The sequence below is a fragment of the Melanerpes formicivorus genome, unplaced genomic scaffold, assembly GCF_026170545.1.
Source record: "Melanerpes formicivorus ecotype bairdi unplaced genomic scaffold, bMelFor1.0.p_v2 SCAF_19, whole genome shotgun sequence".
NCBI classification, from domain to species: Eukaryota; Metazoa; Chordata; class Aves; order Piciformes; family Picidae; genus Melanerpes; species Melanerpes formicivorus.
In genome coordinates, this window is record NW_027142371.1 from 9,432,389 (window position 1) to 9,450,267 (window position 17,879).

Below are 17,879 nucleotides of genomic sequence, written 5' to 3' on the forward strand. Positions count from 1 at the left end.
ATACGTCTCATTTTAGCTGCTGCTGGGAGGCTTTGAAGCGTTTGGCAGGGTAGGGAAGTTTGATTTTTAATTTCCATTGGCTAATTTTTTCCTCTGACTGTATGCAGTCTTCTGCCTGCTCTCTAGCAGTGACTAATCGCGGATGAACCGCTTGAACCGGGGCGGAGCGTACCTCCCCCTCCCCGGGAACCACCGCCATGGGGCCAGCTTTTACTCTTCTGTATTTAATGTTTATATTCTGCCGTTCATGGCTATTTTCGGCCGCAACTCGCCAAGCGACAGCTTCGCCGCCGTGAACACCAGCTCCAGCAAGGAGCGGCGCACTGCCCTGCACTGCACTACACTGCACGACCCTGTCCTGCTCTGCCCTGCCCTGCCCTGCCCTGCCCCGCGGTGGCAGCGGCTCCACCCTCCCGCCGCCCGCCATTCGGCGCCGCTCCGCCCAGGGTGGGCGGTCGCGGCCTGGTTCCGGCTGTCGCCGCGGCTGTTTCGGCCCGGGGCGGGACGGGAGGAGCCATGGAGGACGCTGATTACTTCGAAGGCAGTGCGGCGGAGTGGGGGAACGAGGCAGACGGGGGGACGGTGAGCGCTTACGGGCGCCTTATCGGCGGCGCGATTCGGTCCTGCCGTGTGAGGGGAGGCGGCAGCTCGGCGCCGGGCCTGAGGCGGCCTGTGAGAAGCGCCCGCTGCCTCCGCACCGCTCTGGAGAGGAGAGCTGCTCCCGAGGGACGCTGCCAGCCCCTCGACTGGCTTCCGCAGGAGCTCTTGGGCTCTCTTGCTCTTGAAGCCGTGTCTGAGGCTCCGAGCTGAGGCAAAAAGCACCGAGCATAAAGGCGGGCCCCGCTCTGGGGCCTGGGGCTTGAGGGGTTAGCAGGGAGGAAAACAGCTGCAGTAGAGTGCTTGATTTTGCGTCCTCTGTGCTGAGAAGTCGTATTTGGGAAGCAGATCACTTGTGATGAACCGCGGTGTGCCAGTCTCTCTGGGCAAAATTAGCCTAAATATGGGAACACGGGGAAAACAGGACGAGAGCGGTGGCTGACTTGGCTGTGCTTTTGAACAGCAAGACGATGAGGATGGGGAGGGAGAAGACGATGCCGAAGTCCAGCAAGAATGCCTGAAGAAATTTTCAACCCCAGACTATATAATGGAGCCGTCTATATTTAACACTTTAAAGAGGTGAGTGGAACCTTATGTATGTTACGGTGCTGTTTTGTCTGTATAGGTGCAGTTTTGTCACTTTGTATGGAAGCGTGTGTGAAAATGTATACATGATGCTATTGTTTTCCCTGTATTTAGAGTTCAAGTAGTTTTGGTTTTTAATGTGACTTTTCCAATCTTTTCATCAGATATTTCCAAGCAGGAGGTTCTCCAGAGAATGTTATCCAGCTCCTCTCTGAAAACTACACTGCAGTGGCACAAACTGTTAATTTGCTGGCAGAGTGGCTCATTCAAACAGGTACGATATGTAATGCAGTATGATTTGGGTCTGGAGTCTTTCTTCTGTCAGAAATATCTGAATTGGTGGGAAATATGATGATATTCAGCAAGTGGATCATCATTAAGTTGTCATCTTGTATGGGTATGTTATGGATCTTGGATGGATCACCATAAAGTCATCCTCCTGTGTATATCCTAAATTCTTATTAATAATACCTTTGTTCTGCTTAGGGAATAAGTGAAGTAATCTGTTGAGGAGCATTTTGAAATGCCCACAGACTGTGTTGAAAAGCATAATACAGTTGAAGCAACTGCATAAACTCTAGTTTCTTTCTATTTTCATGCACAAGGGCAAGGCTATTGTTACATAGATGGTGCCAGTAATATTTAATAATTTTAATAATATTATATAATTAATCTTGTAAAAACCAATTAGCTTATTATTAGTTACTATGCCCTTTCAGATCAGTGGTTGTTAGATGGAGGGTTCTTATACAGATGCCAGTGTTCTTTGAGACAAGAATTCTGTATTACTGGTCTCTTTATGAGTTCTTCTGTAGCCTCTTGCAAGCTGTGTTCAGCATTATCTTGTGGTATCTTTGTTCCTTAGCTTGTATAAACTTTTGTTTGCCAATTATAAGAACTATTATATGCCGCTCTTAGAAATGTAGACCCACTTGTTCCTACCTCATACATAGTTTTGTAGTATACTATCAAAGTTACTGTTGGACAATATATTAAAAGGTTGGACTTCAGTCTGTACCACAGTGGGTTTGTGCACCAACCCTGGTAATCCCTTTCGTGTTCAAGATGGGAGCATTTTGGTATCAGGCCTAGTAACAGTCCTGACATGACTCACATTGTGTTTGTGTAACTGATGAAGAGAAAGAGAAAAGGCCTAGTGTGCCCTGTCTGTGATCCTAAAGAGTCTAAATTTAATGCTGGGGGAAACTTCAACCCACCACATTACCAACAAAAAAATTCTGTAAATCTGCCTGTATTAGCATGGCTTGATAGCAGAACTGATGGCTCTCCACTCATCTTCTCTGTGTTGATCAATTTCTGTGTGGTTTCTGTTCTCATTGAAAAAATGAAGATGTTGCTGCCATATTTGATTGGATTGCATCTGCCAAGTTTTTTGTTCCTTCTATACAGGTGTTGAGCCATTGCAAGTTCAGGAGACTGTAGAAAACCATTTAAAGAGCTTACTTATCAAGCATTTTGACCCTCGGAAAGCAGATTCCATCTTTACAGAGGAAGGAGAGGTGTGCATGGAATACGTGTTGCTGTCTCTACATGAGTGGACCCTACATAGAAGCCTTCGTCTGATGGAGTAGTTGGTGGGGGAAGGGAAATTGTGTCTTCAAAGCTCTTTAGTTAAGAAATAACTCGTGTCAGAAAACCATCTGTATCTCGCTGGAGTCCTCAGAGGTTTAGAGAACTTAGAAACTTTGAATGCATTCTTGTTTGTAAGAAAGTTCTGTAAAACAACTTGTGGGACTCTTGAGAAGTAAAAGCCTTGCTTTTAATGATCTTGACAACTAGTTATACTTACATTTGTCTCTATTGCTCTAATCTTTTTCAGACTCCAGCCTGGCTTGAGCAAATGATAGCCCATACTACATGGAGAGATCTCTTTTACAAGTTGGCAGAAGCCCATCCTGACTGTTTAATGCTTAATTTTACTGTGAAGGTAGCATATTCAAATGTAACGAGTGAGAATACCCATAAAGGGCTAATTGTTCTGGCATCAAATATTGGCTGTGGTCCTGCTTGTATATTTTCTGTATTCCTGCTAATACTGCCTATTCAAATGTCAGAAGAGTACAAGTGCTCTTTTTATTTTCTTCTAGACTTGTTAGGAGTTCTGAAATATATATGTAAGTAATGCAAGTTTTCTGTGATGTTTCTGTTTTCACAGCTTATATCTGATGCTGGATATCAAGGGGAAATAACTAGTGTTTCAACAGCATGTCAGCAACTAGAAGTGTTTTCCAGGGTCCTGCGTACATCTCTGGCAACAATTTTAGATGGAGGAGAAGAAAACCTTGAAAAAAATCTCCCTGAGTTTGCTGTAAGTTTTTTATGTGTTTGTTTTGTGTGTGTTTATGTGTTTTTTGGTTTTGTTTGGGGTTTAGGATATACAAATTACTGGAGAATTGCAGAGAATCTTCACATCAAATCTTACAAATTATTTTGAGTTAAAATACAGGAGGTTAATGCTTTTGGGTCATTTTATGGCCAATAGAGACTTCTTATATTTATTAAATGGATTGTAAAAAGTGAAGGTAGAACTGTTGTCTTTCACATTTAATGCAAGATCTCAAGATCAGTCTAGTCATTCCCCTGCAAATTAAAGTAATTCTTTTATTGTCCATGTCAGTGAGAAAATTGCCATCTGAATCAACCCAGCATATGCTGTGTGTTGTGAAATAGCATCATGACAAAGCTCTCCATTTAGCCATTTCTTCTTGTGTTGTATCGGTGCATAACAATACTGTGCATCCTTTTGGCTGATGGGCTTTGGATTTTGGTGTTCACCGAAGCCTGTTCCTTGTTGACTGGTTAGATTTTTGCTATGTGCCTTCACAGAAGATGGTGTGCCATGGAGAACACACTTACCTGTTTGCTCAATCTATGATGTCCATACTGGCTCAAGAAGAGCAAGGAGGGTCAGCTGTCAGACGGATTGCTCAGGAGGTTCAGCGATACGCTCATGAGAAGTAAGTGGCAGTTATTAGTCAAATGTTATTCACTGGAATTTGTAAACTGCTGGGTTTTGCTCATTAGTGATTACCTTTCACCAGCAAAAGGACGATTCTTAGCTGCAACAGAGCAGTTCCTGTAGCAATCTTTAATTTGTGGAGTAATGGAAAAGCTCAATATCCTATACTGGGAGACCTGAAATCAGATGAGCAAAGAATTGAAATGTCTATCTATTAAAAAATGCATATTTTAATGTTTCAATGAACATTGTTGGAAACAAAGAAAGGAAATACTGGCCTATTTCTGTAATTACCCAGGATGAGGGGTTCTGCCCCAAGGCATTACATTCAATAGGATGTGTCATGTTGACTCAGTGAGGCTGAAACTGAAATGTCCGAATTGAGAAATAAATTCTGCGTGTTTGCTCTTCATCCAGAGGCCATGATGCCAGCCAGATCACTTTAGCATTGGGTACTGCAGCTTCCTACCCTCGAGCGTGTCAGGCTCTTGGTGCGATGTTGTCCAAAGGTGCTCTCAATCCAGCAGATATCACTGTCCTGTTCAAAATGTTTACAAGCATGGACCCACCTCCAGTAGAACTGGTTAGTAGTTATGTTTTTGTGACCTCTAAGATTTGCTTCTATTCCCATAGCACTGAGAAATAAGCTGTCGTGTTGTGCCAAGTATTATACTGACTCGGAATAAAAGTTGTCACTCAGGCTCACCTCTCTATAATTTTAAAGTAATGGCTACATGCAAAACTTTTATTTGTATTCTATTTCACATTAGCTTATTGATTGATTTTGCTTTGGTTTGTTTTTTTTAATCACTCCATTATATATATTTATATAAAAGATATGTATTATTTAATATGCAATGATTTAAAGACCTCCTCAGTAGGAGATAAAGATGGCAACTTAATTGCTTTTAACAAAAAACAACAAGGAAAGAAATCCATTAAGTTTTGCAGTTTGTTACAAGCAGGCCTAAATGGATGTTTCCTTTTTCTCACTGCTTTGTTCTGACATGGGTTCTGGGAAGAAATGGTGTTGTTTAGATACTTTAACATAGTCTGTGATTATATTGTTTCCTTTTGTTGTTTTGTGTTTGGTTTTTTTAAATTTCTGACCAAAGTTTGGGTCTCTTCAGAAAACTGTCTAACCTGTTCTCAAAGGGGAATGTGTTATAGCTCATTCTGTGCAAGGTATATCAGGTGCAACAATTGTATTTGTAGTCACCTCTTGTCATCCTCAGGCTCTAATAAACCATTCATTTTATCTACAGATTCGAGTACCTGCTTTTCTGGATCTCTTCATGCAGTCGTTGTTTAAGCCAGGTGCTAAGATCAACCAGGACCACAAACATAAATTTATTCACATACTGGCATATGCAGCCAGTGTAGTGGAGATGTGGAAAAAGGTAATGTTCAGCTCTATGAGATTATTTTAACCTAAAGTGTTCTGACTGTACTAAAGAACATATATGATCTTGAAGCTGCTCAGTTTAAAATAATGTATTCAGCTTGATTCACTTATTTTAACATGAAGTGTTTCTGGCTTCAGCTGAAATTGTGTTCAGTCTGGAACACAAGCCCTGTGAGGAGCAGCTGAGGGAGCTAGGGTTGTTTAGTCTGGAGAAGAGGAGGCTAGAGGAGACCTTATTACTGTCTGCAACTACCTGAATGGTGCTTGTAGCCAGGTGGGGGTTGGTTTCTTCTCTTAGGCAGCCAGCAACAGAACAAGAATCCATAGTCTCAAGCTGTGCAGGGGAAAGTTTAGGCTTGATCTTAGAAAGAAGTTTTTCACAGAAAGAGTGATTGCCCATTGGAATGGGCTGCTCAGGGAGGTGGTGGGGTTGACATCCCTGGAGATGTTTAAGAAGAGACTGGATGAGGCACTTAGTGCCATGGTCTAGTTGATTAGATAGGGTTGGGTGATTGTTTGGACTTGATGATCTTGGAGGTCTCTTCCAGCCTGGTTGAACCTGGTTGATTCTGTGATTCTGTGTGAAATCACTAAAAATTGTAGACCCTGATGGTCAAACAGTACTATAAAAGTGCACTTGGTATTTTTGGTGTCTTCCCCCAAAGTTTATCAGTAGCAGTTGTGTAATATTAGAATTGTGTGTCATTTTTCAGAGGAGAAAGTAGAAGTAGATAAATGAAGTGGATAAAGCAATTCTTTGGGAATTAAATAAAGCAAACATCCTTTTTCTTTAGCTTATTGATAATTAGTTCTTCTGAAACTTGCATTTGAGTGTAGATTTGGAGAAACTTGATGTAATCTTAGGCTTATAGCAGGTTACAGTTCCTTTCCTTAGGTAACCAGAGACATCTGCTATATTCACAACTCCTACATTTAAACTTTGCAATTTTTCAGAACAAGAGAGTGAGCATAAACAAGGATGAGCTCAAGTCAACTTCAAAAGCCATTGAAACCGTTCATAATTTGTGTTGCAATGAGAACAAAGGAGCATCAGAGTTGGTTGCAGAACTGAGCACACTCTATCAGTGCATCAGGTGAGCTGTGGGACTGGTCCAAGCTTCAGTTGTTGGAGGGAAAGTAGTATGTAGGAGATGTAGGAGGAGCAGTATGTACTGCTAAAGGGAAATGCCTTTGTAGGTTACTCTGAGAACATCAACATCCTCATTGTAGAGTACATAAAGATGTGATCTGAAAGCAACTTTCAGGATTGTACATCTGACTCTTGGGAATCTCTCTCATGAGGACACAAATTCTGGCTTCACCTGTCATTTATTTATTTATATTAAAATTTTCTGGGAGCTTTTGTTTTGTTTGGGATTTTTAAACCTTTTTTAAATGCTCCTGTGCTGAGGTGATCTTTTTTTCTGTAGGTTCCCAGTGGTGGCAATGGGTGTATTAAAGTGGGTGGATTGGACAGTGTCAGAACCACGATACTTCCAGCTGCAGACTGATCACACTCCAGTTCATCTGGCGTTATTGGATGAGGTAAAAATATATATAAAACCTTACTGGAGACTAAGGATGGTTTTGGTGGTTGTAACTGGAGGTACATTCAGTTCACTGAGTGCCTGTCACTTGCAGACTGCCTAAACTGAAGTTCTAAATGGAAGTTTTGGGGATCTAACTTTCGTCTCCTGTTTGCAGATCAGTACATGCCATCAGCTGCTTCATCCCCAGGTTCTACAACTTCTTGTCAAGCTCTTTGAAACAGAACATTCACAGCTTGATGTAATGGAGCAGGTGATTGTCAAAAGATTCAGTATTTGTGTGCCTTCATATTAATTATGTTTATTCAAGAGGGCTGCTTTTGCTGTCACAGCAGTTGCAGGAGTTTAATATAGGGATATAGTCACTGTTAAAAAGTAGCATAGCAGATATTGAATCAAGAAGAATGAACACTAAATCTTGCTTGCTTCTGAGAGGAAGTTCTAATCTGTTGGTTCTTCCCTTCCCACACCATCAGCTGGAATTGAAGAAGACACTCTTGGACAGGATGGTGCACTTACTCAGTCGAGGATATGTCCTACCTGTTGTCAGCTATATCCGCAAATGCCTGGAGAAGCTAGATACAGACATCTCTCTCATCAGATACTTTGTTACGGAGGTCAGCAGCAAAAATTATTTACTAACACAGAAACAAACTTTAAGCAGACATATGTGTTTGGATATTAAATAAGCTTGCCTCAGATTCAAAAATATTTCAGGACAGAAGATAGATTTTGAGCAGTGTATGTAATAGTAGTAGTCACTAGGATGTGACTGGGTCCTACTCAATCCTGATTTCTGAAAATATTAAGGTACTGGACAGAGTACCACAAAAAGACATAATTAACTATTGTATGAAGAACAAGAAGTCTTAAGTGCAACTGCCTGTATGATTTTAAGTCTAGTATTGTAAATTAAATATTGTTCCTATTACTTCTCTAACTGGAAGAATAATCCATTGTTGTCTGCTGTTTCAGGTGCTTGATGTGATTGCTCCTCCATATACCTCAGACTTTGTGCAGCTTTTTCTTCCAATCTTGGAGAATGAAAGTATTGCAGGTACTATTAAAACAGAAGGTGAACATGATCCTGTCACTGAGTTTATAGGTAAGTCGCATTTATTCCTTTCACACTTGCTCCCATTTGCATTTGTTACACCTTGCAAATAATGTTCAGGAGCAGGACTGATAAAAATAGCAATGCCTCCAGGTATTTTTATAGGTAACTCCCTTATTTAGGGACCTGTGTTTAGCAATTTTCCTTTAATCAAGAATCTCAGGGGAGTAGTGAGGAACCTGGGACAAAAACTAGCACTGTAAGGAAAGGATGGAAAGGGAAGTAGTATGTCATAATACACTCCTATCCTAAAGTATCATCTGTCCAGACCCTAAAATCCTAATTATCTACATAGTGCAGAAATCCATCCTCTAACAGGTAAATCAGAGCAATGTACTGAACACTTATGTTTTGTTTTTCCTTTTAAGCTCATTGCAAATCTAACTTTATTATGATGAACTAAGCAGTGGAAAATATCAAGAATGAGGAACACACAGTCACATCTTTGCCATGTTCTCCACCAGTAAGGTTCTATAACTGGGCAACACAGCAGCCAAAAAACCCAACAAAAACAAACCCCCAGAAAACATGGAAGAAAGGGCTGAAGCGTATTTGCTTGACTTGCATGGTGACCTTAGGTTTCATGAGAGGACTGTTAACATACTTTGAAAATTTGAATAATACTGAAGGATTTTCTGTGACACAAAGTAGTATAAATCTAAATATTCGTAGGGAGTTAGCAGGAGAGAAACATGTATTTTGAAGAATGTTATTTTGTTACTCACAGAATTTGTCGCTGATTCTTTGTGTAACATGCAAAGCCTGAAGAACAGGGAAGGTGCTTCCTACAAAGCCACTTTGTAGAGAGTTCTCTGAAGGCTGTGTCTTGAGTGCTCTAGGTTTTGATATTATGAATTGTCAGAACAGAGCTCATGTGATGAGCTCTGCTGCAGAGAAGCCACAATGCCTCTTTCTCACCTCTGTGTAATATTAGAATTCTAAATAGCCTATTTGTTTACTGCTATGAAAAACACCCAAATGGCCTGTTTTGTGTCACTCAAGTGGAGTTGTAACAGTCAAGGTTGGTTTTGTAGTAACAGATGAATCCTACAAATGTTACCTTTCAGAATCTATTTTCTGTTAAATAGATGCATCAAATGTTACTGGTAAGTTTCATTACCATGTCTGAAGTCTACTCTCCATAAATATGAATGTGTGCAGAAATTTTGTTACTGCTTGCTTTTTATACTTCTCTACTGTGTCCTGGTTGATGCCAAACAGTGGGAGATACACCCAAAATTATAATTTACCTTTAAATAAAGTTGGTTTGTTTTTCCAGAGATTTCTTTCAAAGTTTGATTGAGACCGTGCTCTTTGTTCACTGGACTGGGTTTTTCTTTGTACAGGCACATACTGTTTGTTTAAATGTGAGTATAGACAAGCCCACTGTGCTTTGCCAAGCACATCTTTTCTGAAGAACCTGCTTGCTAAAAGACACTGGTGTTGTAAGTCTAACCAGATGCAAGTTTAAAAGGAAACCACTTTGTTCTTCTCTGTGATCAGTGATTTGTGAATGGGACATCTAAGCTACCCTGATCATTACTCAGACAGCAGCCAATTGTATAGAATCTTGTAAGTGCATCTTTCATTTCCTTAGTTGATTCCTCACATACTCCAGTGACTGAGCTTACCATCATAACAGTGCTCTCATCAACTTAAAGCTTGGAAAAGGCAAAACTTGCTTCAGAAGCTGTTCTGAACTTCTTTGCATATCTTTCCACCATTTAAACTTGAGGCCTATCATTCATAATGTTGTGAGTAGAATTAGCATAGGCTTGGCTTGTTGTAGCCCCTGACTTCCTTTCTTTGTGGCATAAACTACAGAAACAGTTCACTTTGTAGAGCTTCGTTTTAGGATGTAGCTCTGTCTTGCCTTTTAGTGTAGCAAGAGCAGTTTGTTCCTGCACCCACTGCAAGTTTGCCTGCTTTCAAATAGTGTATACTTCTGCTTTCTTGAGTTCAGGCTTGGTATCACTTCCTTTAAACACTTGAGTTCCTTTTGTGATTTTCCCTGTAGATTCTTTTTAAAACTAGTTAAAACTCCATGATGTCTAATCAGTACTGTCCTACTACCATCTTTGTATTTCAAAGGAATTTCAGTTACAACTGCTGCAGCTTGGCAGCTTTAATCCTTATTAGCTCTCTGGAGTCATTTTGCTATGGGAAAGCAAAGCCAAGGAGACAGTTTTAAATCTAGGCAGGTGTAGCTTGTATCTTAAATCTGGAGGCAGTGTGGCTTACCTTGAATTAGTTTGAACCATAGTAGTTACTGTATAGATTGTGTTGTTGACCAACCCTTTCACAAGGAAGAGTCCAGTACAAGTAGTACCAGGGTAAGCTTTGGGTAGCTAGTCTACCACATGAGACTGCTTGTTAGCTGCAACAAGAGAAAGCAACTGAAAACAGACTTAGCTCTTCTAACACACATGATGATGTAAAAGTTTGTTTATTAAATGCAATTAACAATGCCAGTTAGTAACATTTGATATGGCACTGATATGCCACATAGCACATGGCTCCCTTTTGTGGCAATTTAAACTTTGTCCCTTTAGGGGGAAAATGGCACAGCCAATCACATACTAAAGCAAGGAATTTGAGCAAAGACAAGAGTAACTAAATAACTAAAATATGTTTTAAATGTGCCTTTTGATCAAAGCAATTCCTGTTACCATTTTGGTTGAATAAAAACAACTGTTACATGATACTTCTAACAACATTGTTTCAGCAGGAGGCCAAGGAAACAACAGGAGCTTTAGTTTCTGAATTTCTGTCCATATTTAGCTTTGGTTTTTCCATTTACTTTGTGGTGAGATATTTGCTAAGTACTGTCAGAAAAATTCAGTGTAAGCAGTAGACCCCAATATTGAGTATATTTTCTCCTTTCTGGTCAGTCTACATGAAATGTATTTAAAAAAATAGATTTATATAAACATTTTTTGTGTTTTAAGTCAGTATGTATGCATCCAGGCAAACAATTTTTTCCATAGGTGTATTATCTTTATGTTGTAAATAATTATGTGCAGGCAGCTCTGTATCTACTTACTGTAAAGACTGTGTGTGTTGCTCACTGGGCTGATTTTGCTGAGCTGCCTGATAGTGTTGAACGGTGAAAGCATTTTAGACTACTATTTCTTAAACAGACAAAGGTTGTGCTGGGAAGATTCCAAAACAAGCAGTTCCTAAACAGAAAGATGCACAATATAGAATCAAGGAAGTATAGGATCTCCATATGCACAGTCAACTTCAATAGCAAGATTGTAGTCCGCTCCTCTTCCACCTTTATATGCACTTGTCACAATTCTCAGCCACCCTCTTTCACCCTGTAAAGAATTAATTTGCAGTGTGGATTAGAAAGCATAACTGTAGAAAATTTATGCTATTGGGTCAGTTCTATCTTCCAAATATGAAGAATTTAAGTGAATCTAGGTATTCACTGAAGATTAAGTGCAGCATAGGGTTCACAGGGCAACCTTGTTTAAAAGGGCAATCTACTTTGATTTTACATCTATTCCAGGTATGCAACTGGATTTTTTGCCTACAGCTAACAGGAATTTACAGTTGTCCTTAAAATGCAGCTGCATGTCCGTGGAAGGGTAGCATTTACAATGAGTTGACATTAGTCAGGAAACTTTGGCTGAATATCCTTGTCTTAAGATTAGTTAGGATTTTTTTTGTAATTGCTAGTCTAGTTCAAAGAAAGTTTTTACTTTTCCTGTCCACAGGCTAGCTTCCTGTTTGCAAGTGAAAACCCCCACCTTTCTAAAATCACTCTTCAAATGTTTGTTCCCACGTTTCCTTACCCAGGGTTCACCCCACGAGTTACGAACAATCCAGTATTCTGTGCCATTTTCTACACCCCAACCAGCCACAGATACAATGTGATTGACCACAGGTGAGGGGTTGTACTCTGTGTAAAGTCCTCCAGTGTAAGCATCCAACTTCTCAGTAGCCATTATGCCACAGCTGTAATAAAAGAGAGAAAGCATTTTAGGAAAGGGGATCAGGGCAGGGGCCTGCCTGAAAACCAGGGGGTTTTCTTGCATTGACTTCAGAGCTCTATTTATCTACAAACAAGCTGAAGTCTGCACATTAGTGCAGAGCTGCTCACATATTCTAGAGAAGTATACTTCAGCCAGACTGAGTTTCCTGAATTTCAATCCCAATATTACCAGTGGATAATTGTGTATTTTTTTTTTATATTGAGGTTGTTGGTTTCCTGTGGGGTGTTTTTGTTTGTTGGGTTTTCTGGGGGGTGTGTGTGTTTTTCTTGTTTTGCTTGTTGATTTGGGGGATTTGTTTGGTTGTTTTTTTACCTAATTGGTCCATTTTTATAGATTTCTGCCATCATTTTTTCTCTTCCACTGACAGACCCATAGTCAGCAACTTTCCAGAGAGTGTAGTTCTTTATCACGTGGCATTCTCCAAAAGTGACACAAGTTCCACACTGGTTAAACTTCTTACAGTCTACAAAACAAAAGTGACATTTAGCATGGCAAGAGAATACTTTTCTTCAAGGGAATTAACAATACAATACTAAGCTTTTTTTTTTTCTCCTTTTCAATTATTTGAGGCCAGTATTAAGAGTAGTAGCTAAATCATACTCTCCTTAAAGTCCCTGCACTCACAAGTTACTATCCATTACTTCAAAGGCATAAGTCGTTCAGTGAGGAAGTGTTTCAGATGTGCTTCTCCACAGGTAAACTATTCTGGTCATACATGACCAGACAAAGGTTACATTTCTCCTCTGTTTAGCTGGAGGTGACACTTGTAAATATTTCGGTACATTTGAGATTAGATATCACAAACTTTATCTCTTAAGTTAAGACAATATAGCTGTGCAAACTTGTCTAGACTTGTCTGTCTAGCCAGAGTAAAAAGAGACACACACAGCCCTGTAAAGAAAACCTGTTCTGTCAGTCAAAGAGCAGGTACTACGCTGAAGGGCAGGATCCAGTGCACTGGAAACCCGCAAAACAACTACTTTGTTAAAAATATATTTATGTTAAGATCTGCTAAACCTGGGATAAAGCCTTACAGCAAAGCATATAGGCATCATACTTTGATCCTTAGCTTGGTAGTTGTTGCAGGTCTCATCTGGAATGCCATGGTCATGGGCATATGCCCAAACACCTGAGTGGTCTCCACCCTCACAGGATCCTGCCTCAGCACAGTCAATCACATTCTGAACAGAGAGATACGCAGAAGGCCATGCACCTTTCCTCTTTATGTTGATTCGATCTGTAAGGGCAAGAAATGAGGGGGGGTTTAGTGGAACATGTGGGTAGTTGCACGTTGCAATTTTGTAGTGTTAAACCTGTCTCTCTCTCATTGAGCAAGTACTTTGCAGGCAGCACTGCTTGTAGTTAGAAAAGCTTCTATTGGAGTCAGTGAGACCCACAGTGTGTAGAGGCTGTGTTATTGTGGGTTTCCATTAGAAGTTTTTTTCCCATTAAAAACCTCAGCAGAAGTATACAGATGAGCACTATGTTTAAGCCTTAAAAGTGCCCTAGACCTCTTCTAATTCAAGTCACAGCTTCTGAAAACTTCCAGATCTGTTTTCCTGGCTTTGACAGCAAAGGGTTTTCAAACACACATTATAAACCCATCTCTCACTAACCTCTCTTACAGGAGTAAAGATTTATGCATAAACCCATGCACAGTCATAAACCCATGCAGCCTAGGTCTCTGGCTGAGAGACAGCCTTTACAAGCTTTTAAGCAAGGAAAAGCTTTCAGAACATATCCACACTGTTATGTCAACATTTCACTGTTATCCTGCCATCTCAGACAGGCATTGCCATCCTCCTGACTTATTTTGTCAGAAACAACGAGCTTACTTGGCAGAAAAGCTTCCTGGTGAGTATTTATAAACTGCTGCTCACAGTGCATTAACAGTCTTAACTGATGCCACTGTAGTACTTGTAATCCTATTAGTACTAACAACATTCAACTATACTTGACAGATCTGGGAGGCATTATCCCAGCCAACCTCCCAGCAGCAGAAGGAATGAATGCTTTAAATACTGACAGCAGTTAAAAAGAAATCATTAGTTTTTAAAGTCAACCATGTAGAACTTTTGACATACCTATGCATACAATTCAGTTGTAACCAAAGTTACAGAATTAAGAAGTTGCCATATTTTATCTGTCCTAGTACTTCACTACATCCTAGCAAGTTTCATGTGTCTGTATTCTTGAACTACTTAAAAACTGGTCCTTTGTGGTTCCGTGCTGTCTGCTTACATCTGCATTCTCTCCACTTTTCTGCACGCTCTCCTCTTTCTCCTGCACACTTAATCCTCTTACAGCCTCCCTGTTCAAACAGTACCTCTGCAGGATGTGACTGTGGTATGCAAATCATCTGCTCTCCCTAGAGGAAATTTCTTCATCTGAAGCAAATCTCTGCTTCCCTTATCACAGTAGAAAGGGCTGATAGCTCTGCTAAAGCTAGATTTGTCTGTGTTCTGTGGCTCATTTGAATGACAGAACTCCCGATGCTAATACTCTGCAGGCCCTTCCCACAAGCTACAGCTGCTTTTGGTTCCTCATATCCACCCATCCCTTGAGCAGCCCCTTGCTGCTGTAGATGCAGTGCAGCAAGCTGCGGTATCAAAAAGGGGAAGGAGACACAGTAACTGCAACATCTGCTGCTACCATCACCTCCAAGAAGAGGGACAAAAAGCCCAGTTCTTACTCCCAGCCCTCAACAGTTTAACAGGAGCACTGAAGGAACTCCTGCAAACAGCTTTTTAACCATGCCAACATTCACACACACACACAATGTTGAGAGGGTGGGAACAGACTTGCTCTGTTTTTTTTTTTTTTTTTAAACCAAACTTCCTGTTTCTGGTGTATTCAGAGAATCATCCAATCATTTTGGTTGGAAGGGACCTTTAAGATTGAGTCCAACCATTAATCCATCATGGCCAGCTCACCACTAAACCATGTCACTCTGCACCCCATTGACATGCTTTTTAAACTTGCCCAGAGACAATAGCTCCACCGCTTCCTGGGGCAGCCTGTCCATGGCCTTACAGCCCTTTCAATGAAGAAATTTTTCCTTATGTCCAACCTAAACCTCCCATGGCACAACTTGGGGTCCTTTCTTCTTGTCTTACTGCCTGATACTTGGGGGGAAAGACCAACCTCCACCTACCCCCAGCCTCCTTTCAGGTGGCTGTAGTAAGCAATAAGGTTGCCCCTTCAGCCTCCTTTTCTCCAGACTAAACAACCCCAGCTCCTTCAGCCACTCCTCATTCACAGACGTCCCGTCCTCGGGTTTTGCCACGTTAGTCACTGTAGTAATTTATCACTTCATCTTCACACCAGCTGTTTTGCTGACTGAAGACAACTTTCCTCTGCTTACTGATATCCAAATGACAGGGGGTGCCCAGGTCGGCAGGTGGGCCGAGCCCCGCATACCTGCCAAGGCGCTGGTGCTGCCGTGCGCCCAGCAGGACCCGCAGTACTGCGGGATGTGCTGGTTCCGAGTGGTGCTAGCGTAGTTGATGCCGTTCACGTTCCGCCAGTCCCAGCTCTGGGGCAGCGCAGACACGTCCAGGTACTCGTGTGGGCGGGGGTAGGTCCTACGTGGGGGAAGAAAGTAGAACTAGCGCCCGCGCTGCATTTTAAGGCAAACCGTGCAGCTTTTCTCCGAGTTTCGCGATGAGGCGGCGAACGCCTCACGTGACGGCGGGCAGCGTGACCGGTCCCGTGACCGCCGGTGGGCCCCGGGACCCCCACGCTCCGGGAGCCTCCGCGACCCCGCGGGGACAGGAGCAGCCTCTCAGGCAGCGGGCATCTAGGGCAGCCTCGGGGAGCGCCCCCCAGCTCTTCCCTGACAACGGGGCCAGGGCCACCCCGGAGACTCAGCCCCCCACCCCCCACCCCTCCCTTCCCCCCCCAAGACCGGGCAATGCCGGGTTTGCAACTCTCCCCTTTCCGTGCTGGCGGGCCACGCCTGTGCCTGTCCAGACCCTTTCCCTGGGGTCCTCTCCGTGACACCCTTTGGAGGGGGGCGGTGGAGTTGGCCTGGGCTGTCCGGCTGCGAGGGCGGCAGCCCTATGAAAACTGCGGCGGCACGGACAAAGCTCACCTCAGCCCAGGGGCCTTGCGCGGGGCCGGCTTGTAGCAGTGCTGCCCTTCCCTGAAGTAGAGCCCGGCGAGGGTGGCCGGGCAGAGGCAGCCCCAGAGCAGCAGCAGGGACGTGAGGCGCCAGGACAGCTCAGCCATGCTGGGGGCAGCAGCGCTTTCCACCACAGCGCGGCACCGGCTTTTGAGGGCGGTGGGGAAGCTCTCGGAGGCGGGCGGACGCGGACGATGGGCGGTGCCGGCAGGCGGAGTGCCCAAGGCTCGGCACAGCCCGGCGCTGTGTGCTCACCTGAAGCGGGAGGGACGCGGAACCACCCTTCAGTTCTTCAGGTGGCGCTTATCATCGTGTATCTAATCACAGAATCGTGGAGTCATTGCAGCTGGCGGAGACTGTGCCGGGTCACCACTAAACCGTGTCCCTCAGCGTCGCATCTGCACAGCTTTTAAATCCATCCTAGGATGGGGATTCTACCACTTCCCTGGGCAGCCTATCCCAAGGCTTAACAACTTTCATTGAATTTTTTTTTTTTCCTAATCTGCAGCTTAAACCTCCCCTGGCACAACTTGAGGCCTTTTTCTCTTGGTCTGTCCATGTTACTGGGAGAAGAGACCAACCCCCACCTCACTACAACCTCCTTCCAGGTAGGTGTAAAGGACAAGGTCTCTATTAGTCTCCTTTTCTCCAGACTAAACAACTCCAGTTCCCTGGACTCAGTAAGGCCAAGCAGAGCCTGTACATTGCTAAGTCTGTCCTATCTCATGTGCTCAAAAACCCACCAAAAAAAAACCCAACCAACCAACCAAAACCCCCCAAAAAACAACCCCCCAACTTTTAAAAAATGTTCAAAGCTTTTGAATAGCTATTACAGCTATTTATTGTGGTGATACAAGATACCAAACAATCCTGTCTTGCTGTCCCTACAGGATGTGCAATAACAAGGACTTGTATCTGGGGCAGGTACAGACCCTGTGTGTGACCAGGTTCCTGTTTTCTTCACCTTTAGCCTCACACATCAGCGTTGTGTAAGACTGCACCCAGTGACTGTGTGATTGCATAAAGCAGGCAGGCTGGGATTTTTTTGTTTGGTTGGATTTTTTTGCTAGTCCTACATTTTGCATTTCTCAAGCCCTTTTATGCTACAATTTACAAAGGAATGCAAGCCAGTGTTAAATTTTTAGGTTCTTCTTTAGGGTTCAGCACATTTGAAGATGCTTTACTATCTGCTGCATGATTTAGTCAATAGTAAAAACAATTTCCTAATTTACCTGCAGAAGCTTTAAGTATCTGTGTGCACCTCCTTTCCATATGCTGGCTAGAGCTTTCATGTGTGGTAAACAGGATTAGTGAACCACAGCCAGTTCTTCCCTCATAGCTTTTCTTCCTTAGCTCTCAAAACTTTGTGTAAAAGGTAGGAGATTTATTAACTTCACATTGTGAATAGAGAAATTGAGGCACTGAGAACCACTACAACGAAGGGAACAGCAGAGCAGGAGCTGAGCCTGACTGCTGGGCAATTGATTTTTTAATCAGTTCATCAAAGGATCCAAACTCAACAGTAGC

General features: G+C 42.6%; 2 protein-coding genes across 3 annotated transcripts; one reads left to right on the forward strand and one right to left on the reverse strand.

The window, feature by feature from the left end:
- The first annotated feature begins 461 nt into the window (after positions 1-461).
- NELFCD (negative elongation factor complex member C/D) lies at positions 462-9,508 on the forward strand. Of its 2 annotated transcripts, XM_068150023.1 has the most exons (15): positions 466-582; positions 1,061-1,176; positions 1,347-1,456; positions 2,593-2,702; positions 3,023-3,130; positions 3,359-3,511; positions 4,030-4,160; positions 4,580-4,745; positions 5,428-5,562; positions 6,522-6,661; positions 6,998-7,112; positions 7,272-7,367; positions 7,591-7,731; positions 8,090-8,219; positions 8,597-9,508. In XM_068150023.1, the coding sequence occupies exons 1-15, from the start codon at positions 517-519 to the stop codon at positions 8,629-8,631; spliced, it is 1,752 nt and encodes a 583-aa protein (XP_068006124.1). In that variant the 5' UTR covers positions 466-516; the 3' UTR covers positions 8,632-9,508. The 2 variants fall into 2 exon arrangements, with proteins under 2 accessions (XP_068006122.1, XP_068006124.1); XM_068150021.1 differs by lacking the exon at positions 8,597-9,508 and having other exon boundaries at positions 462-582; positions 8,090-8,588.
- Positions 9,509-10,658: 1,150 nt separating this feature from the next.
- On the reverse strand, positions 10,659-16,521 carry CTSZ (cathepsin Z). Its single transcript, XM_068150024.1, has 6 exons — positions 16,323-16,521; positions 15,650-15,813; positions 13,287-13,466; positions 12,542-12,692; positions 12,029-12,191; positions 10,659-11,548 (listed from the first exon to the last, which is right to left on the reverse strand). The coding sequence occupies exons 1-6, from the start codon at positions 16,457-16,459 to the stop codon at positions 11,435-11,437; spliced, it is 909 nt and encodes a 302-aa protein (XP_068006125.1). The 5' UTR covers positions 16,460-16,521; the 3' UTR covers positions 10,659-11,434.
- Between the last annotated feature and the right edge of the window lie 1,358 nt (positions 16,522-17,879).

Coding starts and splice junctions, on each gene's coding strand:
- CTSZ (XM_068150024.1), bottom strand. CDS start 16,459: ATGGCTGAGCTGTCCTGGCGCCTCACGTCCCTGCTGCTGCTCTGGGGC. Junction 13,467..15,649: donor CAGCACCAGCGCCTTGGCAG/GTATGCGGGGCT, acceptor TTGCCCTTACAG/ATCGAATCAACATAAAGAGG. Junction 11,549..12,028: donor ACTCGTGGGGTGAACCCTGG/GTAAGGAAACGT, acceptor AATTCTTTACAG/GGTGAAAGAGGGTGGCTGAG.
- NELFCD (XM_068150021.1), top strand. CDS start 517: ATGGAGGACGCTGATTACTTCGAAGGCAGTGCGGCGGAGTGGGGGAAC. Junction 2,703..3,022: donor TCTTTACAGAGGAAGGAGAG/GTGTGCATGGAA, acceptor AATCTTTTTCAG/ACTCCAGCCTGGCTTGAGCA. Junction 3,131..3,358: donor TGCTTAATTTTACTGTGAAG/GTAGCATATTCA, acceptor CTGTTTTCACAG/CTTATATCTGATGCTGGATA.